This window comes from Lutzomyia longipalpis, chromosome 2 (genome assembly GCF_024334085.1).
Source record: "Lutzomyia longipalpis isolate SR_M1_2022 chromosome 2, ASM2433408v1".
Taxonomy (NCBI): Eukaryota; Metazoa; Arthropoda; class Insecta; order Diptera; family Psychodidae; genus Lutzomyia; species Lutzomyia longipalpis.
Window position 1 is genome coordinate 15,155,704 of NC_074708.1, and position 27,803 is coordinate 15,183,506.

The window sequence follows — 27,803 nt, forward strand, 5'->3', positions numbered from 1 at the left end:
ATCAATTTCTTCACATTTTCCATTAATTTTTTTTAAAGAAAAATAATAGATAATTGAAGAAGCGTCTTTAATGTAAAATAAAAGTACATGGCGTAATAAATTCCCCTCGCATGCTAGTTCCCATGCAACGCGCCTCTATACTAAAGAATTTTCCGCCAGTTTTAAAGTGTCGGTGCGAAAGATAAGAAGGGCCGTTTTGCCGCGTTCCGAATATCGCGGGTTTTTTTTTTGTTTAATAATTCCCCACATCGTCCAAAGTCCCCAAACTGCTTGTGTGTAATTAATTCTCCAATCGAGTGAATTTCCCGTGTGCCTGTGACATAGCAATTTATGCTCAGAGTGTTGTGGAGCCAGTGCTGTTTTTTTTTTTCGGAATATCTGTGAAGAAATGCTGGAATAGCGCGAGATGAAGAAATAAATCACGCTCTGGAGAGACTTTTGGCGACACAGAGAGATCTTCACGGTGGAGGAGAGCGGAGGTACGAGAACCGGTTCTGCGGCTTCTTACCTGTCCCAAGTCTTACCTGATAAGCACAAAAAAGTACGTCCAATGATTTTTTTTGCCTCTTCCCTCGGGAACATTCTTTCGGTTGCACCTCTCACAAAAAATTCCCACCAAAAAAACAATTCCACGCAAATTAATTCCGCGGTGTAAACTGTTGCGAACAGAAAGTTTGACCCTTTGGCGCGCTTTCTAGGTCATTAGCCGATAAAAAAGGCGCGAAATAGGGGGGTTTGGGTGGGAAAATAGATATTTGAGTGCATAATTGTAGAGTGAATTCACAATTTAATGCATATTTTCATCATAGCATATTTCACGACTCTTTTGCATTCGCAATTGTTGGCGTGAAATTACTAACTGAAAGTAAGTCAGAGGGGTTTATAGGTTTAGTCTCGAGATAATGTTTATTGTTTGTTTATTTTTTGTTTATTGTGCTTTTATTTATAACCTGCTAGATGAATAATTGCTGTAACCACAAATTTATTTATATTTTTTTTAATTTTTATTTAGCTATGGAGATTGAGATACACTTATTCGTAAAATAGGCCCTTGCGTTTTTGTAGATCGAGAGCCCTCTGATTCTTTTCTATGTAGTGTGAATTGTATTAATTAAAAATATGTTTCTATAGCTATTTATGGCGTAGAACGTATCAATACCTCCGAAAACAATTAGTTGATATTTAGAAACTATAGTTAGAACAGAAACTTCAAAATTTAGCAAAGAAGTAGAAAGAAAACGTCTAATGTCAAAATGAAACGTTAAACGTTAGAAATGAAACGTCAAACAACAGAAAAAATATTAAATGTTAGAATAATTACGCATTGAATTTTAGAACATGAACATCAAAAGAAAGATCAAACGTTAGAAAACAAAACGTCAATCGTTAAGAAATGTCAAAATATGAGAAAAAATTTAAACCGTTTGAAATAGAATGTCAAACACAGGGTAAAACACTAAAATGAAGTAACTGAAACAATAAAAGGAATGTAGAACGTTAGAAACGTCAAACACTATATGTGAAAAATGGCTATTCGAATGCAGTCGTTAATGCCCTAAACCCTTGAATTTTTATAATTCTCGGCTTCTAATCTTTTCTTTTTACCGAATTTAGCGTCCTTTGATCACAAAAAAAGCATCCCTTTGAATTGATTTTTGACTACGCCCCTGCCCCTGATACCTTTATCTATGTAACCAGCATTTTCCATTGCATTTTCTTTACATAATTTCTTAATTGCAGATAAGATTTCTTAATTGTCTTAATTTTCATACAAAACACAGTCTATTTTAATACTGACCTTGCTCAGACTTCCAAAATATGCCGATAAGTCTTATCGTATTTTTTTTCGCTACAGTGTTCACTTAAAACTTCACTTCCGATTTAATTCCTAAGAAATTCTCCGTGCAATATTTGAAAGTCGAATCAATTTTTTTGCTACCTTCGACATGAGTTATAAAGCACCGAGAAATCAACAATAAATTCCCATTAAATACAAAGCTAAACTGCAATTTGAGGCATTTAGGAGAACGCGAAAGTTCCGCTACGAAACAATTCCAGCAATTTCAATTGAAATTCTGAAGCTGTAGGCACTCTGTTGGCGATTGTGGGTTCTTCCATATCTGCCCCACATCTTTGTGGCTTCTTGTGAGAGTTTTAAGGTTTTTATTTTCATTTAATTAAAAAAGTCTTCTGAGGACTTTTTTTTGCATATCAATCGTCGCTCTTAATGGCACTAAATGAATGGTCCTTATTGTTCGGGACTAATTGCATTTTCCCTCTTCTTGGTGGGGTTTTGGTGATGTGCCCAAGATTTTATTATAACCCATTCTCTCTGTATGGATTCATCGTAAAATCAAAGTGCAGATGTGGGATGATGTTAATTTCAGTGGCCACATTCTGGCCAACTTTCATAGAGCAAAATGCATTTTCAGTTCGAGATGGAAATGAGATCATTTTTAGGAGGGAACTTAAGTACTCCATTTTCCATTCATCCGAAAAATTAGTGTGCGGCTGAAAATCGCCATAAACTTCTGGCGGAGCATTTGAGCTGTATGGAGCGTGAGGCACATGAGAAGAAAGAAGGGAGAAGGGGGACTTCCTCTTGAAAACACCCAAAAGTGTTGATTCTTTTGTGCCCCGCGAGTGTTTGCGACATCGCACAAGCAAATCCAAACCTCTTTTCCCGGGTGAGCCCGAGAAAATTCCCTCCTCCTCTGACGCAGGAAGTATGTCATCAATCCACAATTTTAACCACAACAATATAATAAAGCGATGATGATGATTGCTGATGGACGCGACTCACACACCACGCGAGAAATCTCTGCGAGCGTTACGAAAGGCCTCCCCCCTTTGAGGTGCTCTAGCGCAATTGAATATTCTTTTGAACTCAATTCACACAGACGCTTCTTTTGCATGTGACTTTGACCTTTATCTTCGTATACATATATCGAATGTGGCTTTTCTTCTCACCACAAAAAAACCCATGTGCGGAAAAAACTAAACACGAAATGCTCAGTGCTTTCCAAACTGCGCGGCCGACCAATTGTGGCAAGTAATTGCGGCATTTCTTTAATTTTCAGTGGCTAATTTATGATCAAAGGAATGAAAATTTTCCGAGGGGTTTACTGCACTGCGAATTAATATTTTTTTGTGAAAAAAAATCATTAATATTGGTGTTGGATTTAAAAATTTTCATTAATAATTTTTTTTTTAAATTTCATTTCGAATAATCTCTTTATAAGGGAATAGCTTAGCAAGTATCATTTTTGAAATATTTTCAATCAGAATCTGCAGCCAAATGTGAAGGAAGACGCAGTTTTTATGCTTTCCAGCAACGTTTCAGTAAATTTATTTCATTCCAGATTGAAGAAAAAATTAATATGGATTTTCTAGACAGGGAAATTTTTTGAAACAATGCTGTAAAATGTAAAAGCTGCTTCTTCTTTCCCATTTGGCAGAAATTTTAATAAAAAAAAACTAAAAGCTAAAATTAATTTTTAAGTTTTTTAAGAATTTTTTTTTGATTTCTCTTTACAAAGTATTTATGTGCAAATTTCTCTACAATCTTTCTCTTAGCCTGTTTTTAATGGGGCAAAATGATGAAACAGTTTTTAAAAAATAAAATATCTTCTTAAATAAAAAAAATCTGTGATATTTTCACGGAAACCAAAATTGAATTTTAGAACTTGGCAGCGTCACAACTCAATATTCCACTTCGGCTTATAAGCAAAATGATTTTTTTAAGAAATATTTTAAGGAAATTAAAAGAATTAAAAAAAAAGGAAAAAAATCTTGTTTAGCTTAAAATTTATATAAAAATAATTCAAAAATGACTCGAAAATGGCATTGAGATTAGCCTCAAGCTTATTAAAAATTTTCCTATAATAACAAGTGTTAGAAAAACCAAAAACAAATTGTTTTTATTGAGTTTTAATAAATAATGAAAAAAAAAGTTTTGAAAATTTTTCCTTTTTTTTATACATAAAACAGAAACAGATATTAATTTATGCATTTGTGACACAATTAACCTCCTCTATCATTAGATAGTCAGGCATTTTTTAAATTGCAACCTATATAGAGATAAGAACAAACTTATCAGCACTATTATGTATTTTAGAAATGTAAAACATGTGTTTTTTCTTTGCTTTTAGAATATAGGTAGTTTTTCTTTTCTATTTCAAAAATTTTCCCAAGAATTTTCAAGAACAATTTAAGCATTTTTAGCAAATCAGTGCCTCAGCAAATCTGAAATGTTTGCACATCATTTTCAAGTTAATTGAAATTTCTTATCAATTCTTATCACTCTGCCAAATATTAAACATTGTAATTTTCTTGTCTGTCTTTGCAAAAGCATGAGACAAACCTTGCAACAGATTAGGCATTAAGACTTTCCTTTTATTGTATTCCATTTTCGAGGAAATTCTTTCTTCGAAACTTCTTTTGTGAATTAATTCAAAGTGATTCTAATCTAAAACCATGCCTGCTCGTTACAACGTATCATAATTACTTATTCTGTGGCCAAGTGAGCGGTAAAACGACTCATTTTGTGCTTTGCCAAAGTAATTCAGCAGCGTTCTAATTAACACAGAGCTGGGTGAAAAGCAGATGAGTTTCTTTATACATTCAATTTGATAACATTGCGATAAGAAAAGTGAAAATCTCCGGGCTTTCTTGTGGAAAAAAGAGGGTCCCATAAATTTGCGCAAAGTGCAGGAGAGGCGGTGAGGTATTTGTGGAGCCATATGAGATCATGAGAGGCTGTTTGCTCCACTTGAAGCATCGTGCAAATATTGAGGCAGACTTTTCGCGTGAGATTTGTGTCCGTCTTGGGAAAATCAAATATATACATACATCTTGGGGCTGGCTGGCTGGTGTAACTGAGAATGCTTGAGTTTACGCTGCGTGCATATGAATTGAGTGGAAAGGTCAAATGGAGGCAATTGCATCACATTTCTCTTCCTCCGCGTGGTGGACACAGAAGTGCAACGGTTGATGGAATCTCGTTCACGGGGGACGCGAATTAAAAAAAAAACGAAGAATTCTGCCTCAATTTGGTGTGGCTGGCCAGTCAAAGTGGGGAACAGTTACTGGCCATCGGCAATTTAGCGAGTGTTGCAGTGCGCTGGTCGGTGACCAAAGACAAACAATGGGAGCAGTCCAAAAATACAAACCGGCGTGTCGAGAAAATAGAAAGACAGGGAAGTGCGTCTGCCACAAATTCAAATGAATATTACAATTATTCCGAAGCATTGGCATTGTGTGCCTGTGGCTGGGTCCCGTGGTGTGTGGAGTCAGTAGCCGCACAAAGCTCCATAAGATGTGGAATCTATTTTTAATAATCACAACAAATACCACACCAAATGGACACACCTGGGTGGCAGAGAGTTTTGGTGTGAAATGGAAATCTCCTTTGGAACAATTGCCGTTTATCCGCTTGTGAATGCCTCGAGACGAATCGAATTCACTCAAATTGAGCTCCCCGCGAAGAAAAAACCTTCCTCAATGGAAAAAGTCTTTCATCCATTCGGCTACATTGTGTGGAATAAATAGAGGAATTTATCGCTTTTCGATGGTTATTGATGTAATGCAAGATTCTTATTTAATTTGTGGTGTAATGGATATACAATATACAAATCATGAGTGCTTTATGCGTTACCGACCTTCACGATTTTTGAGCAATTTTAGACTCATTGAATTTGGAGCGAGCGTAGGAAATTTTTTTTGATTTTCAAATTATTTGTTAATTAAATAACTTTATGAAAAATTTAAAATGAATCAGTAATTAATCTATATATTTCAAGGATATTTTTATGTAGATAAAGGACATGCCAGAATTGCTTCTAATTTTTTTTCAGAATTTCATCTGGACAAATCTGTGATTTTAATTCTAGGCAGAAATTCAGCTTTATTTTTAAAGATAACGGAAATGCAATTTTCACATTCTTACATATTTTATGTCGGTTTACAGAATAATTAAATATATTTTTTAAATGTTATGTTGTTGAATTTTAAAGTTCTCTAGAAAGTAGAAATTGTAGGAATGAATAAAGAATTATTATTATTATTTTTATTATTATAAGTTATATTGTTTTAAAGGTTCTAACGTGAAGCAATTTGTTCCTTAATTTTTTGTTGTAACGATCATGATACTTTTTTTTACATCAATTGTGATAATAAAGATCTTTCTGCATTATTTTAGAATAAAATTATATTTAATCTTTATTTTATGATAAAAGAAATAATGACTTTTAAGCCTAAAGCTAATTAAAACGTTTAAAAATTCTTTAAAAAAAATTAGAAAATAAAATAAAAATTTCTTTTTTTGACATTTTCACACTAAAATTCGTTTAGGTCTTAACAAATATTTTTAATTGATTAAATATTTATCAAACTCTACGTGCAATTTTACAAAGTTAATTGATTTCTTGTTTAGCAAAAACTAATAATAATAAGTGAATGAATTTAATTTTCATGGAGATTTACTGAAAACAAAATTAGGCAATTTTCTCTCAAAACAAACATTAAAAAAAATCTTTCAAATAAGGATTGAAAAATTGAAAATAAACATAAAAACAAAACCATGAGTGGTCGGTAACACATTAAGATCGCATTGGACGCCACGACTGAGTGTATCTGGAAATTTAATTCATTTCAAATGACTTCCATCGTCTCGGCTCGATGATGGAAGAGATGGGGAAGAAAAGAAGTGCCTCAAATTGATCTGACTTGAGTAAATAAATACACCATGCTGCCTTTTCCCCACCCCCTTCCCCATCCGTATACATCGTGTACCGCGAGAGCATACTTTGAAGACGCAAAACATGGGAAATGGCATGAATTTCTCCCAACTTCTTCCCCTTTTGCCTTGTTCTTGCATAAAGAAATGCCTGTTTATTTTTACACGAGAGTGATCGACGGCGATTTCTTTCTCACACACAAAACGATCACGAAATTATTGTGTGAGACTTTTTTTTTCTGCGACTCAAATCAAAAACTTTTTACTGCAGATAGTTAAATTCTGAAGAAATGGCCTTTGAAGAGAGACATACAGCGCTTGTTGTGAGCATCAGAATAATAAATGGTTCTCCTTTGTCTCGTTCTCAAATCATAAATTCTGGGATATTTTTTAGAGGCTGTCAGCACTTTGGGCTCCAGTGATTTTCTATTTTAGACCATGCGGGAAGGGGAGGAGAAAATACTTATTGTTGGGGGAGGAAGCCTGCGTGTGTGATAAATAATCAAATTTTGTGACCAATTAATTGAATTGATGGCATTCATATTTAGGAGAGGTTTTTTTTTATTGTATTGAGTTATACTGGCAGTTTTTTGGACTTCATGATCATCAAAAGAGTTAAATATATGGCGCGTATTTGGAAAATGCGTTTGGTGGGAAAATACAAAAGAAAAGAGAGATGGCAACTGAAAAAAATTAGTTGAAAAACATGGAAGTTGGGAGTTTGTGAAATTTTATTGGTTTTAATTCGTTGTTTTTGTGTTGTTTCCTTTCCAGATCAATTAACTCACCCTAAAAATATATGCGGAGGAGTGCTTTCATGTGGAGTGAAAGAATATTTTCCAAGTGAGAGTGGGAAATCTCTGCTCGCGGCAGGATGACGACTTGCAGCAGTTCAAGAGATCTGTTGTGAGGCAAATGAAGGAATTCCACTTGTCTCGTGCCTCTCGTGCCTTAAATGAATTACTGGCGGGGGAATTTCAAGTGATCTATGGGACTCCCGCACTGTGAAGAGACTCTCAATTCATCCACCCATCCATAGTAAACGCACATACGCGACGAGATCCATCCGATATGGCCGAAGAGGCGAATGAGGAGATGAAGAGCACCAATGCAACGGGGAAGTATACAAAGAAGTACGATCCCGAAGAGATTAGCCCACTCAAGCAACCCAAACAGGCGACAAATGCCACGAATCAAGATACTTCCGTCACTGTGAGTGACAGCCCCGAAGCTAATCCACCCAAGAAGAAGACAAAGTATAAAATCACAGGTAATTCCTCCTTAATTGATCTAATTAATTTGATTGAGCTCAATTTAATCGTCTCTTTGTAAACTATTTAGATCACTATGAGAACGCCATTGCCCAGCTGGAGTTGAACAAGAGATCTCAGACTGTGTTCCTCTGCCTTCTGATCCTGTGCATAATCCTCGCAATTGCTCTCATTGGGATGATCATCTTCTGGCCCAAGATCTACGACTACATGACGGCTGAGGTGTGCGTCGAGAAGGAATGCCTCGATGCGAGTTCTCAGGTAAATTTCGCATCAACCAAAATTATATACAATATGTATTATATATAGTAAAGCTCGACACCTACAAATTAATGACACACTCTGGAGGAGCATCATTATTTTCCCGTCCCGCACTAAGCAAGTTAACGACACTCCAAATGAGTGTAAACACCCGGATTCTCAGAGTTGAGAACCATTCCTAGTTAAAACATTGGTTGTTGACACAGTTATTTATTTTCAATGTGACATGAGACTTTTAATCATCTCGTTTCTGCCCATTCTCATGGATATATGCGACATAACCATACAGGGGTTCATTAATTTGGGAATGAGTGCTTTAAAATTATTTTTTTTTGGAGAATTTTTATAAAGATCCGTGGCTTTTAAAAAGAAAGAACGAGTGTATGATCATGTTATCATTATTCGCTTAATATTTGCTAATAAAAAAAAATAAGAAAAATTTGTTATTGTAGAACTATGACTTCTAGTTCTTCTAATTTCCGTAGAACATCTTTGATTAATGATTGGTGTAAACGACGTTGAATGATTCAAAAGAAAGAGCTTTGGGCTTGCCGGAAGCAGCGTAGATCAAGAAAAATTGTGTCTAGAGAAAGACAAAGATTTCCCAAGCTTTCGGCAGAAATCTGTCTGCCTTCCTCAAGGGGTCTAGAGGAGAGATTTTATTGAACAAGAATAAATTTTAGATACATTTGATGAGACAAATTATAAAAATAAAAAAAATCTAGACACAATTTTTCCCTGATCTACAACGCTTCCGGCGAGCCCAAAGCTCTTTCTTTTGAATCTTTGATTGATTTTTTCACTTACTTACATATTTTTCCTTTCCATGTTTTCATGGAAAAAAATCTATGAAAAATAAAATTTGTCTTGGTTGAAAAAATCTTCAATTTGATCAGGAGAATATTTCGTTTGGATCAGAAAATGTCCTATTTTGTCACAAAATCCTGTCGTTTTGATGATGTGAATCCTTGGATGCATCAGGGACTTAGCCAGAAATTCATATAAGCTTGAACATGCTCTTCTAAAAAAAAGAAGCATTAAAGGAGTTTTAGAAGCTTTCTATAATGCTTTTATTAAAGAAAAACCATAATAATAGCTGTTGCATTCGAATTTAAAGCTAACAAGCAAAACGGATCATTATCCTTATTCCTTGATTAAATGGAACACTTTCCAACCACAAGAATTTCCTGATAAAAAGACGGAACTCCCTCTATATTCCCAATTCATAACGACCAATACGATTTCTATATTTTTTTCAATCAATTTGCAGATTTAGCTTACTAAAGCGAGTTCTTTTGAACTTTAGATTATGTTGGGATAATCAACAATTCCACATCTCCCATTCACTCCCACAATTTACGTATATTTGCTAATATTCATCAATAAATTCACAAATCTTTCGCAATATTCAACGATACAAATCTCATAAAGATTTTAAGAGAAATCTCGACACAGTTCTTGCAATAAAAATTATTATTAAGAACAAGGATAAATATTAGATTCCAATAACCAAATGAATCCAGGATAGGTAGTGGGTAACACGGGTGTACGCAGATGGCCACTGAATGTAGCAATTCTCGATGAGGATGGAATTAATGCCCACGAGAGTCTCTTCGCCGCGATAGTGAACTGTGAATCCACCACCAATGTCCCCGTTGCAGATGTTCACGGGAACTCGGTTGTCGCTGGCACAGAAGTGATTAGGTGCCACAATGTGGAAGATACTGAGGCAGAAGGCATCCGCCTGTACGCGCACGTAGCCATAGCGAAGATTATCCGATGGTTGGTTAACTCCTGCACTCGTAAAACCAAAGCCCTTGATGGTGCCCTGCTCATTCTCGTAGGGCATAAGGAAATCACTTGGTGGGAGAGCGATTGGACGGACGTGAGTCGTGAAAACGAGAGGTATGGGAAGAATGATCATGGCAATGTCGTTGTTCCTTGTCTGTGGTGCATACTGATGATGTGCGAAAGCTGAATTGGAGTACATCCAGGTTAGTTGATCGCGAAAATGGCTCCCATAGCCCACACGCCAAAGAACAAAGCCATGAACATTCTGAGCTGCCGTTAAGATGTGAGTGCTCGTGATGATTGAACCTCCACCGAAGAATCCCAATTGTTGGGCATTAAAAAACTCCACAAGGACATGATGTGGAGAATCAGTCCTATTCGCTCCATTAATGACAAAACTCTCCGGGGCAACATCAGACGAGACTAGTCCCTCTACGAAGGTCACTAATAGAGTCACTGTTACACCACAGATCACGAGGAACTTCATATTTTCACGAAAACTCACCAAAGAATAAACCAAATCAATGTTAGGTAGGTGGGTTTTATAGGCAGTTGAATTTTTCAGTTTTCTCAGAAACAGATAAAGCAAAAGATTTCGAAATAAGGTAGCTTAAGAAGTCACAGGATTTTCGATTTCCGACCAATAAATAGAATTCTTTATCGCGGTCTGTCGTCAGAGATTTGTTGCTATCGTTTTGATTGTTGCGAAAGCTCCATTGGAGCCAAAAAATCAGTTTTCTGTGATACTTCATCATGATCGCAATATTGGCAAATATTCTTAGAAAACTATGGTGTTTCCTATTGAAGAATTGAGAAACTCCCAAGCTTATAATCAAAAGTGAGCAATGGGATTTTATAATACTGAAAGAGCTGAAATATGACTTATATTTTTTTAAAAACAAAAAAAGGTGAAATAGTATCTTCTCAACCGAAATATTCAAATTTCTCGGAAAAATGGAGATTCTTTATGCGAGCTTCTTCAGAAAGGGAATGAATGATTATAAATAACGAAAGTTAGATGTATACACTATACAATGCTCTGAAATATTCCCTAGAGCATTGGAATCCACTACTTAATCATTATAAGTAACGATTTATGCAAAATTGAAACAAATATGAATTTTGTTAGAACGAATGTAGCGGAGAGATCTCTCATTGCAATTTGTTATAAGCTCCAATCTTACTCCATACTTGATTCCATTTTGATCTATCAAGCTGTTACCAGGCTGGGAATCTGTTTAGACTTTAAGCGGTTAACCATTTATTCGGTCAGTCAAAACTTTTTCACCGATAAACGGTTTATTAGCTGATTTCGTTATTAACTAATATTGTTTTATCGGATAATCGATTAAGTATTCGGTTAATTAGTCGATTATGATCAAAAAAAATATTGATCGGTTAAACGGTTAAATAACTGAAAAGTTAACCGTTTTACTCATGAAATAATTTTGATTAAATAAATATTTTTTTAATCAGACAGAAAAAAATATTTTTGGAAAATTAATTGATTATCTTAATTTTCCCTAGCCTTTATTGCCACAGGCTCGCAAACGGACACAGTTTCTTCTATACAGACTAAGAATTTTTTTTTAATCATCATTTTTATTTAAATTGATAAACCCTCCACGCCTTAATGTAACACGCGCCTGGAAGCAAAAAGGAAGTTATTCTTTCTATGAATTATAGCCCTATTTATCAGCACTAAAACACCCTATCATATTGCAACAATTACTCCAACAATCCTTCATTGCTTCCGAGAGTGGGTTTATAAATAAACACAGATTACCCTCTGAGTGGAAAACATCGTGCGGGATTTTCCTCATTGGCTTTTAGCTTACCGCATGCGTTTATGATTGAAATTTCACCCACAAACTATCTTCATAATGATACTCTCTTGGGTGCGTAAAAACACATGTTAAATAAACTTATTAACACATTTATCGGAATTTAATCAAATTTATGACCGGTTGTGGGGACTTTTAAAAGGCGGAACATTTTATCCAAATCTCTCGTTAGTGGAGACGCACAAACGAGAGCTTTTTGCGGTTAGATGTAGCCAGATGGCATGGTAGTCGCGTATATATAACTTGGATAATTTCGTGTAGATCATGACGAAAGGCAACCGTCATCTTGACCGTCATAGAATTTAATCATAAAGGTGCGTGAATTTCCCAGACTTGTGAAAATATGTTTAAATTAAATTGTTTTTAATGAAAAAGTGAACTGATTAAAAAGACATTAGCCGTGAATTTTTGGACTTTATAAAAGTGCCGACAACTTTCCACGAGCAATCAGTTTCAAACATGGTGCTAATTGGATCATTTGTGCTTGTGATACTTGCGGTAAGAGGATATCAGTGATAAAAGCTCCGGATTTTGCTACTTTCTTGAATTGTTTTAATAAAACTTTTGTGATATTTCTCTGTTTTCTCAATATTTATCACTTCTTTTTTTTCCAAGCTTCAGCTGAAAAATGTGCAAGCGCAAGTTGTGAGTTTCGGATTATTTTCAAAGTTTTTGTTTGAAAAAATTAAATATTAATGTATTTCACTTTATGTTAGGAACCAAGACAATGCTGCATGATGCCCAATTTTGTTCATCCAAACCTGAAAAAAATGTGTCAAAGTAGATTCCCGAACCCTGCACAATCCAGTGTGAGTTTTCTTTTTTTTTTTTTTAATTAAAAACTTTTTAATTATTTGAAGTATTTTTGAATACTTTAAGTGCATCGATGAGTGTATTTGGAATAACGCAAGACTCTGGCGTGAAGAACTTCCCGTTCAGAATGCTATTCTTAGTGTTCTCTTCCGAAATGCTGCTCAAGCCTGGCGTCCACTCATTCAACGAGCTGTAACCACCTGTATGCGTAAAAGCACTGGAATGGTGCAAATGTTCAAGGATATGCATCTCTCAGCTACCGCACCAGGAAGCCCCCCAACAAAGTGCAGTCAAACTCCAAGCTACTTCTTCGGATGCATTGAAACGCAATTACTCCAAATTTGTCCGGAAGCTCGGTACATTCCGGCTTCACATCCTAATTGTGAGTTTTAAATTAAATCTTAAATTTTTTTAAGGTTGTGAATTGAACGACTATTTTATTTAATTTTATTTCAGATTCAGCTTGTGAAGGCTATAGGAATGAACTCCATTTAAGTACCAACATTGGAGTTATGTTTTGAAAGCTTTTGGCAGAGAATCGATAAAAAAAAATCCTGGAAATAAGCTCAATATAAAAAAAATGAAAAAATGGTCAAATAAAAAAAGTTTTATTGGAAAATTTTAGAATTTTCTTTTTTAGTACTCATAGCGGACAATAAATTATTCTCTGGAAATACTTAAATAAAGCTCAAGCTTAAGCTTTAATATCCTAAATAGCTTGAATATTTAATCCTAGAACTTTTCTTCAGACAACGTTCTATATTGTTGAGCGCTTTCTGAACCTTTGCTTCGTTAGTCCATTTGCTTCATTGTAAATGTTTTAAAATTAATTATTTTTTTAACATTATATTTTTAGATTCTTAGATGGTCGAATATTTCCTTGGATCCCTGTAAGGAACCATTTGAGTGGAGTTGTGGAAAATTCGACAAAGAGTTCCAGCACCACAAATTCCATGGAATGCAGCGAGGAGAATGGAACTTTAATTCTCATCTGGAATATGAGGGTAGGTTTTCCTTATTTTTTTTTTTAATTTTCTAATCTTAAAACTAAGAGGATCGAGGTTTCTAACCTAAAAAGTTTGACCATAATTTTCACTCAAAAGAAATAATTTTTCCAAGTTTTCTTTCCACGATATTGATATAATGAAACTCCCCTATACACAGATGTAGATTTTATCACGAAATGTTAAATAGATTTAAATTCTGGGGCGATTAAAAAAAGTCGAATTGGCCACTTTGGTCAGCAAAATCCTTCAAGGGTTAAAGAACTTTTAATTTAGATAAGCTTCATAAAGCTCCTTGGAAAACGGAACCAAATAAGCCTTAAATCATCAAGAAATTTACTAAATGTAATATTACTTTTTTAGTGAACAACTAACATAAAATATTTAAGAATAGAAAAAGAGAGGGGAGTCTGGTGTAAAATTGGTTTTTTTTTAAAGTTTTTTCCCTGGATGATTTTAAATAAATTTTCCTTAAAGAACCTCAAAGCCTCGAAGTGAACGTTAGGGGAAAATTTAATTTTTCATTTCCCACGACAGAAAGCGCTTACCGAACTCCACTTAACTTTTAATATTTAACTGTTAATAAATTTTTAGAGATCTTCTTATATCATAAAAATTCTACGACTTTGAAAAACGTTTTTTTTTTCTTTAAGAAATCTCGAACATTCACTCCTTCATCTCTAAGCTGCCAAAGGACACCGTGTCCTACTCTGCCCAAGTCAAAATGAAGGTACTCCACAAGAATTGCATGAATTTGGAATCGAGTGATGACATCGAGGGGATGACGACTGTCAACAAGGCCATTGCAAACCTCGGTGAGTCATCTGCAACTTTTTTACCTCCGTTTTATTTCCAAATTAAGAACATCACCTCAAATCAATACAAATTCTGTCCTCAAAGTCAATGAAAAATAACACCCAATATTTAACACTCTTTGTCCATACTTACGGGTGTGTTGACTTGAGGGGCCGAAATTCCGGAAGAGGAACATGAATGGCTTGAGCCACAAAAAATCCCTGCATGGTTGTAAAGCCTCAGCTTTTATTGCTGTGGCACGGCGACCACGTAAATCCAATCAATGTCAATGGTAATCGGCGTGTGTGATGCAACTTGCGAGGTAGCACGAGAAAAAAATTAGACAAATTTGTGAAATTATCCAAAAGCAAAAAAAAGAGACTTTTTGTGGTATTGTGTACTCTGACTCCATTCATCGCTTGGTGTGCTCAGTGATTTATTACAAGTGTGTCAATATTACAAAAAAGCGTAACTTCTATTGGAACCTAATAAAAAGTTATTAAATAGTATGGTTCACATGGCATTGCACCTCCTAGCACGTGGTGCATGATGAGCCACCAACGGGTGGAATGTACTCCAGATTCGTTGCTTGACTCCCTGAGGGGGCGAAGCCGGTATTGAGGAATTGCAGGGCTGAACCACTTGTTGACGAACCACCAAATTGAGCTGATCCACTGGCGGATCCATGGGCAGAGCCACTACTTGATCCGAATCCACTCGTATCGAGACTGTAGACGGGACTATCGTAGGACGTCAGGGTGGGTTTGTTCTGGATCTCCTGGACGGAGGATGAATGGAGTGTCTGATAGGCTCCCTGTGACTGAGCATCAGCAGAGAACATCTGAACATTCTGCTGGGGTGCAGCAACTGTAATACCAGCGGAATGGACACCTTCGTGCTGTACTTGATTTGTCTCAAAGCGAGGTGAAAGACCAGCAGCATGGCCATCAACATGGTCAACAGTCTCGTACACAGCTTGCGAGTCCACATGTTCAGTGGGTGTCTTGTACTTAATGAAGAACACTTCGGGCTTCGATTTCTTCTGCTCAGGCAAATCAGGTACTTCAACGGTCCTATCAATGACCCTCTTGTTCGACAATACGTAGATAATGGTCTTTTCATTTTTCTGCAACAAAGGAAAAGCGTTAAAATAAATTTATTAGAAAACAAATTATAAAAAAAAATCTTTTTCATTTGATTTTTAAAATGTTTTGGAGAGAAAGATTTCTATATTTTTGCTGCAATTTTGTTGTGTAAAGAAGTAATTAAAGCTGCGATCAGACAAAAGATTGAAGTCTCATAATGAGATTCAAAAAATCTTGAAAGCTTATTTTTTGCTAAAATTCTTCAGTACGAAGGAAAAGGTATAAAAAATTCCTATCAAATACTTTTTAGATCTGTTTAAAAAGTTAGAAAAAAAGTTTAACCAAAAAATAAACTAGAATAGGTGGGAAAGGGAAGAATAATAAAATTTAAATCAAGGAAACTACAAAATACTAACTAAAAAAACAAATTGAAAGAAAAACTCGAGCTGCTCAAATTAGTCGATTCAATTTGAATCTAAAATAAATTGAGATGATTTAAATCAAATTTATTATTTTAATTCTCGTTTATTGGATTAATTTTCAGCTTAGCTAAAAATCCAATCGTAGTTATATCACCATCCAAATTTAAAATAAATTCATTTTAAATGCTCGCTCAAACGTGCATAAACTTTCTAATTTCTAAAATAAAATAAAATAATAAAATGTTGATCAAAACTACTCGAATATTTAACTTAAAAGTTATTCAAAACTTCGTCACAATTCACCATCATTTTTTGCAATGATTCTTTCATTTTCTTACCATTATTCCACTCTTTACTCTTTAGGCTTTTTTTGCCCTTTAAATTGCTTTTAAATTTCTTAAGAATTTTCTTTGGGTTTACCTGTGGAGCGACAGCACCTCCCTGGTTGTTGACGATTGTCGTACTCGGGGCCTTGATGAAGATAATCTTGTAGTGTGTCTGGGGTTGTGGGAGAACAATAGGTTCCTGTGGAGCAATATGTTCCTCTTCCTCGGGGGCAGCAAAGACGTACGTGTGCTTCGTCACAAAAGGTGCAGTTTGTTGGATAATCCTCTGTGGGGGGAAGTTTACGTGAGTTGCGCTCTGATCGAAGCGTCCTGTGAGCTGAATTTCCTCATTGTGAGCCACACCCTGAGTCACTTGCCCCAGACCACCCTGGCTGAAGCCCTGATTGAAGCCCTGACTGAAGCTTCCTGAGGATGTGTGTCCGAAGTCAGCTGTCTGTCCATGACTGAAGCCAGTATTCTGTCCAAAGCCCGTGGTTTGGCCGAAGCTTGAAGAACCGTGATCGGTATTGAGTTGTGTGAATTCAGCGCGGACTGGAGTGCTAAGGGTAGGGAAGGCAGGCAGTGCAGAGCTGGCGTGGTCATAGGCGAACCCAGTTGTGTGTGCTGTAGGGGCAGTTGGGGGCACATAGTTATTTTGGTTATCAGCGTAGGTGATGAAGTTCACCGATGGTGCACTTCCAGACACGCTAGACCCAGCTGTTGGGGTCAGGAGGGTTGTGGCAGGAGCTGAAAAGTGTGTCTGCACCCGTGGGGGCACATACTGATTGCTGGCCACATTCGATGAGCTTCCAAGGTTTGTAAATGTTGACTGACTCGCGGGAATTTCGTAGCTCTGTGATGGCACCATGTCCACGCTGACTCTGGAAGCTGTGTGATGGGAAGCCCCAGCTGAACCAGATGGATGGTTGTAGTTGTAGCCCGTAAGATGGCTAACATCCGGTCGGGCAAATGCCACAACCGCGAACGATGAAATGAGCTTTGAATTGTAAATGAGGAAATTTTAGCATTATAATTTCTTGCACAAATAAGTTTACATAGCAACATTGATGTCATCCCGCATGATAAACCATCTCATCGTGCAAATACAAATTAATTTTTAACATTCGCGCGAAGGATAGTTTTGTGGCATAGAGCAGTTCTTTGGCAAAGATTATTACCATTAACCGTGAGAACAGGTGAGAATGCGTGGGTAGAGTGGCCCAGTAGAACATTGAGTGTTAAATCAATATTTTAATATCTTAACCCTTGATTGATTGTGTGTTGTGGGAAGATTTGCTGTGAAGTAAATATAAGTACTTGAGCAACTTAATATTAACTTCCAGTATTTGAGGAAGGTAAATAACGCAAACTACCAGTTGCTCGCACAAAACACGACAAAATTTAAGAGGAAAAGTCAATAACTCTGTCATTTCTCCCACACTTTCGATTTTTTTGACCATGAAATCCGAAAGATGTTATCTTCATTCATAAATGATTTTTTTTATTTAAATTCTTTTAATTTAAGTTAAATTTAACCCACAGAAACATTCTAATTAATTTTTTTTTAAATTACGAATGCCTAAAACTGCCATTAAAATTAAGTCTATTAAAGTCAAATGTTTATAGAATTAGTTATATAAAATTTGAAGAATTTAGGTTGAGAATTGACTTCATTAGACAATTTTGAAATCAGACTACAAAGATTTCAAAAAAAAATTGCTGGGCATAAGACTGTGTTGTGCTGAAGTTTTAGGAAGAATTAAATGTAATAATTCTGTGGTTTTAAACGGAGTGTCAATTTTGTCTCTTTAAATTTAATCATTTTTATAAGAAAAAATTCGGAATAAGAGAATATTTATTGATAGCTATTCTCTAAAAATTTTCAAACAATAATTTTTTTTTTTTCAAATTTTAATGACAATATTAATTGTTAAAGAAAGGTGGAAAATTCATTTTTTTATTTAGTCAGTAATGAAGCATAATACTTATGCTCTCAAGCGACGTTTCGATTAAAAAAAAATAGCTTCCTCGTTTTTGTGATTTTTTTTTAATCATTAAGTGATACGCTTCAGTGTTTCTTAACGAATCTTTACTACTTTTTTTATTTAATTAAATTATTAAATCATCATCAGTCATGGTGGAACCCCTTTATTAAATAAATGAATAAATATATAATCATTTATTGTTAAATTTTTTGAATAAAATATTTTAATAAAAATATTTCACAAAAGTCATTTGAAACGATTTAAATTAAAAATTTAATGTCATTAGCTGTTTTTTAATTTTAATATTTGCTTTTTAATTAAAAGTTAAAGAAAGAATGAATTCAATTTAATCTTAAATATTTGAAGATTCTTTTTGTTTTTTAACTTTTATCTTATTTATTTTAAATTTCGTATTTTTTATGCATAATTTTATTAGAAAAACACATTTAAAAAAAAATTCACATCAATGCTTCTTGTTTAAAAAAAAACTTTGAATCAATAACGTCTCATAAATATTCATAAAGAATTTTCTCAAAATTCTCATGAAAAAACCAGATTTTCACGTAAAAATCCAAAAGAGGATTCTTTATTATTTATGTCCAAAATTTAAAATTTTAATTTTCAAAAAAATCATTCTTAAGAATTCCTATGTAGGGGTATGGCACAATATTTATGATCATTTTTAATTTTTGAGACAAGCGGAATGCAGGTGTTTAGTTCTAAAAAAAATTTTGAATTTTTTGCAAGCGCAACTTGTTTTATGATTCGTGTAATAATTTTATTGATTCAAAATGCAAATTAATCCTGTCTGATGTTTTGCAAAGGTCAAGAAGTCACGATGAGTAGTTCTTCTTATGAAGAAAAAACTTCTTAATTGGAATTCCAAATTAAAAAATTTAGGTAAATCACGGATTTCACTTTTACTGAAAGTTCTTCTTGGAAGCTTTTTGAGCAAGAGAAAAATATTTTTTTTTAGCAAATATTAGTCTAAAATTGGTAAAGTCCACAGAATCCAGCGATGAAAGTATAATTTTTAGCATAGAACAAGTTGACAGAAGAAATTATCCAGCACATAGAAATTCACTCTAATCACACACAAAACATCCGTTTAGCTCTCTTTTGTGGAAAATTTATGGGCGCAGAACTCACCACTAAAGCACGCATATTTGGTCAAAAAAAGCACTCTCTCCGTCTACGGAAGATACTTCTTCACTGAAATTCTCAACTCAACTGAAGACGAGATAGCGAAACACTTTCGCTTTTTATAGTCGCATCACCCAAAATGCCCCCGCCGAAGAAAAAAAAACGATCTTCCCACCTTCGTCGCACATAAGATGAGCAGCTTGAAACATAATCCACCCGGAGAAAAATATAATGTACAAGAACCCGGTGTGACCTTACTTAATAAAAATGATTTTTGGTTGAAAAATTTTTCCTCGTGCTAATGTTGCTTTTCATGTATATTTGGCGAAATTAGTGGTTGGAAACCTGTTAGAGAGTTCTCTTAACTTTTATTGATTACCTCAGAAGACACACAAAAGAAATATATTAAAAAAATAATTCCAGCAGAGTCGCGGGATCTAAGGCTAAATGGAGGAGAACCTCAAGAAATCACCTAATTGGATCTTAGCCTTAAAGTTTTATTGGAAGCTTCATTAATCTCAAGTCATTTCTCTTTATGCAAAATTTATTCATCAAAAAAGGAACGAGTTTTGCGATTGAAGGTGGATTTAAAAAAAAATCTGAAAGCTATTCGTGGTGTTAATAGGTCTCAGAAAGATGATCACGCGTGTGTCAACATCATCACTAAATTGAGAACTATTTTATGTTGTTTTAATTAAAAATAAATGAAAATTACCCAGTTACCACAGAAACGTCAATGCGTTAATTGCGGCGCTGAAGAATTATTCTTGTCTGTGATTAAAATACTTTCAAAGTGCTCTAGGAAGAATGGTGTAAAAAATATTAATAATTTAGCGTAGAAAATTAATTTTATTTCTCAATTACATTAGGGAGCCGTAGAATAACTTTAACCTCTAGGCCGCCAAGCGGGGTCGTTGAACGACCCCAGCCCTATATTTCGTGCTATAACTTAATAAATATAAAAGATACCATTCCCATCTTTTGGAAATAAGTTCTTTGGTTATCTGAGGAGGTTGTGTAAAAATTTCAGCTAAATCCGTCCACCACAAGAAAAGTTATTAAGGAAAATGTAGAAGAAGGGAATTCAAAAATTGGTGTAACGGCCATGCTGCGGAAAATTTCTCAGAATGAAGTTAGTCACATCATAAATCATATGGTTGAAGGGGGTTGAAGGGTTGTGTTTACTTTCTCACTTTACCTTCTCAGTGTCAGAATTATCGCGAATAAGTAACATAAACAACATAAAACATAATTAGAAGCATATAAATGTGCAAAACAATAAAGAATATTCGAGAAATATTGCCATTTATCATGGTGCGGGAAGTGAGGGGAATGTGGGGAAGTAGTGAAAAAAAAATAGCAGTTGCGGTCAACTTCGTGGCAAATTTCTCACGAAGAAAGTGTGAAAAAGGAGTGAAAAATGTTTTTCCCTAATATCTTCTTCTGAGTGTTTCCGGGTGGCGAATTTGTGATGCAAGGGGCAAGAGGACTATATAAGGAGTCTAAAGGTAGTGACCCGACAGTTCCCGGTTTTATAGTTTATGAGAAAATCGACTTCCTTCTTGGGGTCGTTCAACGACCCCACCTTGGCGCTCTAAGGAAGCTCCAAGGTCTTGGCGGCCAGCAGGTTAATATAAGAAGAAAAGGTTTATTAATAATTTACTGACCATTGTTTAATTTTAATTTAACATGAAATTTTCTGATTTTTTTAACAAAATTTTCATTATAAAAACAATTGAAACGTGTTTTCCAAAGCTTTCGGCTCTTAAAAGGCATTTATTGTAGGTTAATGGTCAGCAAACTATAGTTCAATTGCTTGTGTGTTCGAAGAAAACTTTGATCTGTGAAAAACAGAATATATTTCATGGAAATTTATTTATTTATTTCATGAAAAAATCATGGAATAAAAAAAACTTTGATGTTTGAAGAAAATTTTATTAGTCCACAGCACCTGATGAAGGTTCAAATTTCAATCGAAAATGTGGGAGAAATTGCCAGATTTTTTCCTTGTGAGAGAATCCTCTTTAAATTATTGCTACCGGATTTCCTCTCTGAGAGTCGAAAGCTTTGTCAGCGTTTTCAACTCAGCTAAGAACCTTCTTCAGGTGTAACAAAATATTTTAAATTAATTCTTTAATTTACATCATAATGAATTATTTTTAAACAATTCAGATTGATTTAAACAAGCTTTTGACGCTGTTTGATTGATTTTTAAAACAAAAACTAAATTGTTTTAAAAAAATCTTTAAGCCATTTCAGCCGTTTTCTACTCTATCTTATACGCGTATAAAAAAATCATGTCTAGCCCTCTACACCGTGCAGTATTGGACAATAATTTCTGCTGTGTGTGTTATTTATCAGAACAAGGATGTAAAATCTCAACGGGAGCTTACGTAATAGCTTCCAAAGTATTGTCGGTGTAGACCGTAAATTATGATTGGATCTTCATGCCATGCTTCCAAGCTAAAAATTTCGATGGTTTTTTCCCACACGCGCCAAGTTTCTGCAAAAAATCCCCGTAACAATGATCCGCCTAAGAATGAAAATTATGCATAAATGAAAATTATGTTGTTAATTGAGCGAGACATCAATTTGTCAGTGTGTTTAGCCGGTTCTTTGATATTGATCGCATACTTGAGGTGCGATTGCGAGTGTTTGCAAGTGATCTCAAGCATCAATGGGTTTTTTTTTCGGAAGAATCTCGTTGTAAGTTTTTTTTCTTACAACTTCTTTAATATTTTCGTCGATTTACCTTCTTGTGGAAGAACGGAGGGTTTTTTGTCAAGCATTTTTCCTTTATATTATTGGGAGAGGTCAAGTTAAAAATTACCCAAAATAGCTGCAAAAGTCCAAGGAGTTTATATTAGGAAACACAGTACAATAAACTCTTTAGCAAAAACATGTAGTATAAAAGGCGCAAAAAGCCTATTATCGATTTATTTGGGAAATATTCACCTCGAATGTGGGGACAAATTGATAAAAATTCTCATGAGATTTGGTGAAGAAAAACGCGTGACTTTCCGTTGTGCAATCTGCATATAGTGTGGAGCTTCATTAAAAGTATAAGACTATGCGTGACAATTAACTTGTTGCTAATTGATCTTCAATAGAGTTTAATTTTCTCCTGTGTCAAGGCAAATAGAATCCCGTCGAGATTGGAGAAATATGTCAACGAAAAAAGAGAACTGTGTCAATAATTTATTTAGTGGATCCACCATTCATCACCGATGTTAATTTTGTGCTTAAATTGATCAAATAAGAAAAGTTGAATTAGCAATCATTTTTATTATCTCCCCAAAAATAGCTTCATTATGGATTCTGTGTGAATCCAAAGAGCTCAATAATTTAAAAATTCTCCTAAAAGCTTACACAAAAGCTGAACAGAGCATAGCACAATAGACGATTTATCATGAATTTTTGAATTTAAGATTTATTGCAAAAAAATGACGCATAAAGGATTATTTATGTATGATGTTTTATTTGCTAAGGAATATTGAATATCTTTTATACATTTTAAACATATTCAAAGTGATTTTATTTAAAACATTCCCATGTACAATATTTTGTAATATGTTTTGGCAACACTTTTCGAATAAAAAAGAGATTCATTTAGGGTTCGAATTAATATACTAACTAATTTATAAAGACATTAGCAGAGCATCAGCTATCGTAACTGGGTAAATGAATTCAAATTATGTAAATATTCAATTTAATTTCTTGTTAGGATTTTTTCTTCTCGTGAAAGTCTTTTGCATACGAGTGTGATGAGCAAGAAAACAGTTTAACGTTGTTCATGATTACGAATTTTTGTTTCTTGAAAATTTTAATATAGGAAAACATAGTCAAAATGGATCTTTCAGTCTAGATTTTCTCAGTTACTTATTACTTTAAGTAAGTTACTTGTTAACCCTTTCAAGGCCACTTAAAATATTTAAACATTTGATGTATATGGTCAAAATATTCTCTGTAGCTTCATTTCATACCTAAGTTTTCCTTTTGAAAAAATTCAATTAATTCAAATTCTGCGAAACGAAATGTTTAACGTTTGGATCATCATATGACCCACCGGACGCAGAAGGGTTAATTCTGTAATGAATCTTGATAAATACAAAATACTTTCCATTTTGGCAATAGAACATTTGTCATCAAAACTTATGATTAGAAGTAAAATCATTGACATAAAGTTTCTTGTTGATATTTTTTCCCAACACTCCCAATAGATGCTTTGCGGCGTTTTATTAATTTGCATCTCCACGTTGCATTTTGATTGCGCCACCATTTCCCGCGAAGATCATCTTCCGAATGGATCGTTGTATAAGAAAAACACAAATCTACAAAAATCGCGCATGAAAATTCAAATGAGAGTAAAAGTTTTTTCGTAGCCACCAGAGTTGAATGAATAATTGATTTTTTTTTCAGTCATTTAGAGTAGAAATTGTATCATCGATTTAATGCGTGCTGTGGGGACGTTGAAAGAAATGTCAGAGAGATAAGGAGAAGGATGATCTTCTTATAAAAAATGCAAAAGAAATTCGCAATGAAACTTTTACTGGATGAGTTGAGTCCATATATGTATATGTATATTTAAGAAAGAGAGAGAAAAAATGCTTTCCTAATGAGCTTTTATCGTGTGCTGTGTGTGTGATGGCTTTAGGAATTTATGTGAAACCGGATTTATTGTATAATTCAATTTTCATGTGTCTCTGACCTTGCTCAGGCAAAAGAGGAGGCTCGTTGAGCGAAAAAGCCCATCTTTGGGAGAGAGAATTGGACAAAATGCAAAAATTCATCGTCACTATGTTAAATGATAGCCAAAGATGATCTTACGCCATACATCGATGTGAGACTCTAACTTACAGAGCACGTAGAGCGAGACAATCAATCACCTGCGATATTGCACACGCGGGAACGAAAAAGCTCGCGAAGGTTGAACAGGTGAAAAGAAGCATGAAGAATTGATGGAAATCACATTTGATTTATTTGCCCATTTTCTCAAGCTTTTCTTCAACGAAATTGCTCTTTTTTGGAGCTACAAAATAAAGCTTTTCGTGGTCTTGCGATGTCTTTGCAGATGGTTTCTGGATATTGGGCGATAGTCTCCTCGTCTGGGATTTTCGTAAGCAATTCATCAAGCTCCAATCCGAATATGGGGTGTCTCCGTTTGTGCGGATCCGTGTTGAGAATCGTAAATCACCTCCACACGATGGGATAATCGTCATCGACGAGGGGGAAGTGAGTCTACCCAGCAAGATGTTTTACCGCCTGGGGCCACGCAATGAGATCATCGAAGGCTTCAAAATTCTCCTTCGTGACGTCGCCATCCTCATGGGGGTTGTGCACGATCGCGCAAAGCAGTTTGCCGAGGATATCTTCAACTATGAGAAGAGGATCGTCAATACGATCAATGTTACGCAGCAAAATGACGACAGGGAGATCAACCGGGAAATCACGCTTGGAAGCGTCATGAAGATCGCTCCGTCCGTAAGTAATGATCACATTGAAATCGCATGGAATTTTTTTTTCTCAAATTGATTAACATTTTGATCATTTTGATGAATATTCGTAACGTTTGCTTGATTTTTATTTCTCTTTCATTTTCGACTATTTTTTTCTATATAAAAAGTTATAGTTATTGTAATTTTTATCGATGTAAATATTTTTTCTTTGGTCAGTTTAATATTTGTTTTAGGTGATTTTTTATGTCATGAAAAGAAAAGAAAGGTTTTATGCCAAAAGTGAAATAAATTTTATTTAAAAAGTGCAATAAAATCAAATTTTGCAGAAATAATGGAAATAACAACTAACTCTGAATTAATCTTTTTCATTTAAAAAAAATATATTTGTACATTATTGGTGAAAGGTTATTGACGTGAGACACCTTTTACATTTTTAAGAGTTCATTTGCTAAAGCGGCTAATGCAGATTAAATTAATCATGGGTTTTCTTAAATTTCTTTACACTGAATTTTATTTTAAATTAAATATTCAAAATAATAAAGTCAAAACGTCGAAAGAAAGTATTAGGATGGCGATTTTCTTCCTTCAAACTTTGATTTAATACACTGAAAGCTTTAAAAAATATCTTTTTTTTATTTTTACATTAAAAATTTCTTAAAAATTCTGTCTTTATTTTCTTCTTAAATATCTATTAAGATTACCTAAAAAAAATTTTTCCAGCTTCCTCTTTTGGACATAATTACAACACTTTACCCCAATTCTCGGGTAACTGAAAATACAATTGTTCTGGTAAAAGATCTCGAAGTTCTACGCTCGATGTCCATTGTCGTATCAACAACTGACATCCAGTAAGTTTTGAACTGAAAGCTCTATTTTATATACTAGTTAAAATTCAAACAAAATTTATTCTTTCAAAGGGTTCTAAATATGTACCTAATTTGGTCCCTTATTCGACGTTACCTGCCATTCATTTCGCGTGACTATCGTATTGCGCTGGAGGAGTTTGAACGGAAGCTCTACGGATTCCGTGAACCGCCTCCAAAGTGGTACTTTTGCACTAAACTCGTTCGAGATTGGATGTACTTCGGAGTTGATATTCTGCAGGAAAACCCTCAGCTGATTGTTGTAAGTTAAGGGTAGTTAAACGGTTAGACAGCCTTTTTAAACTTCTTTCCTTTGCAGCTTCATCAAAAGGACACAACGCACGAGTCTAAGGTTTTCTTCAGTGAACAGTTCCGAGTTGATCAGGATAATAACAGCGATGAGCTGGTTAAGCTGATCTTCTTCCACATTAGGAATGAATTGAAGGCTTCTGTAAATGATGACGGACGAATTACGGATAGCCTGCGGTCTTACATAAGCGACAGATTGTCTGCAATAAGTCTTCAGATTGGAATTCCAGATGATGCTGCTCATACAGATGAATTCGTTAACCACTACTACGAGGATTTTACGCCCCAAAGGCTTTACTTCCTCAACAATCTTCGATATCGGTGGAAGTTTATCAAAGCAAGGATGGAGTTACGACTGTCTAACCAAACTAGGACTGAAAAGTATAAAACTTCTTTGTTTTATCTATAAATTTAAATCTGATCAAAATATTTTTTAACAGGCTAATCGACGCTCTCTACTCAGTCAGCGACGACGAAGAAAGAAAATTCGTACAGTTTCATCCTGAACTAAATACCGTCGTGGTGTCCCGTAGGGCTCTACGAAGGCCTTATTTTCATCAAAACTACCCTTTGTCGGTGAACTTTGCCAGAATAGGCAGGGACTTCATAGAAGTCGTTGTGCAGGCAATCAAATTCCATCAAGAATCTCACAAACGACTACAAAATGCCACCAGAACAACGCCAACAACTGAAAACAAGGTCATTAGGGATACGTTCAAGTGTTTTACAAAAAACACACCCTTCGACACAACGTCCGTACCAATTGAGGCAAAGACCAAACTCTACGTTGAAGTTGAGAGCAACCGTATTCTTTTGCGTGCATTCAAGTCATTCCTCAAGAGTATTGATCACAATCATCCCATCTACGATAGTACTGTACCCGATACAGTTACGTATGATTCCTTTGGTCTTCGCCAGAGGCTTCGACAGCCCGGCCTGAGGATTTTCAGTGAAGAAGAACTTCTCGTCCTGGCGCAACTACAGAGATACTGTGTCCTTAATGAAGGAAGTGCCTACGATCGGATAAAAATCTTCATGGAAGCTGAATTTCCAAGGAAGGAAATGTAAGTTTTGACCTTATTTTGGGCCTGTTTTCAATATTTTACAAAATGGGTTTTCTTCTCCCCAGCTTTGACATCCTCTGGCATAATGTACCCGAACTGAGTAATGCCCTTTCCTGTGACAATGTCGATATTAAAGAATGCCGTGACGTCCTGTAAAAGTTCACTTAATAAAGAATTTATTAGTTAGATTGTAAGAATTTTTCCTATTTGTATGGCAATATTAACTAATTAAGATCCATTAATATTAGGAAGGATGTCTGGATGAGTTTTTTTTTAACGTTTCTAAATTTATAATAGTGCTTAAGAATCGCAAAATGTATTGCCATTAAGATGCTGAAATAATCACTGAAAAATCTCGCAAAATTGATTTTTTATTACCTTCAAAAATTATTAAGAAAGGTCGCTTCAAAGGGGTTGTTAACTGCTGAAATTTGAGTGATTTGTGCTTCGATCTTTCTGTTGTGGAGTCCGGAGAGCTATTATAAGAGCTTTCATAAGCTTTTATAATTGAAAAGGTACCGAATTGAAGTAAAAGCGTTTTTTCTATCAATATAAAAGAACAAAATATTAGTCTGTGTAAAAAGTACATAAAAAAACTAAAAATAGATTTACTTTAAATACAGAGTGGCCGAGGA

At 34.8% G+C, this 27,803-nt stretch overlaps 3 protein-coding genes across 4 annotated transcripts in view; 2 read left to right on the top strand and 1 right to left on the bottom strand.

Annotated features, from left to right (window-relative positions):
* The window catches only part of LOC129790865 (UNC93-like protein), a 1,060,245-nt gene that overhangs the window by 290,328 nt on the left and 742,114 nt on the right, over positions 1–27,803 (top strand). The gene's annotated exons all lie outside the window — the stretch shown is intronic.
* LOC129790839 (protein gone early) lies at positions 157–27,531 on the top strand. The gene is made up of 11 exons (XM_055828620.1): positions 157–541; positions 7,511–8,006; positions 8,078–8,268; positions 13,573–13,720; positions 14,374–14,535; positions 24,548–24,957; positions 25,653–25,780; positions 25,850–26,057; positions 26,115–26,485; positions 26,545–27,168; positions 27,234–27,531. The coding sequence occupies exons 2-11, from the start codon at positions 7,808–7,810 to the stop codon at positions 27,322–27,324; spliced, it is 2,532 nt and encodes an 843-aa protein (XP_055684595.1). The 5' UTR covers positions 157–541; positions 7,511–7,807; the 3' UTR covers positions 27,325–27,531.
* On the bottom strand, positions 14,858–19,571 carry LOC129790873 (uncharacterized). Its single transcript, XM_055828691.1, has 3 exons — positions 19,483–19,571; positions 16,443–17,345; positions 14,858–15,641 (listed from the first exon to the last, which is right to left on the bottom strand). The coding sequence occupies exons 1-3, from the start codon at positions 19,495–19,497 to the stop codon at positions 15,048–15,050; spliced, it is 1,512 nt and encodes a 503-aa protein (XP_055684666.1). The 5' UTR covers positions 19,498–19,571; the 3' UTR covers positions 14,858–15,047.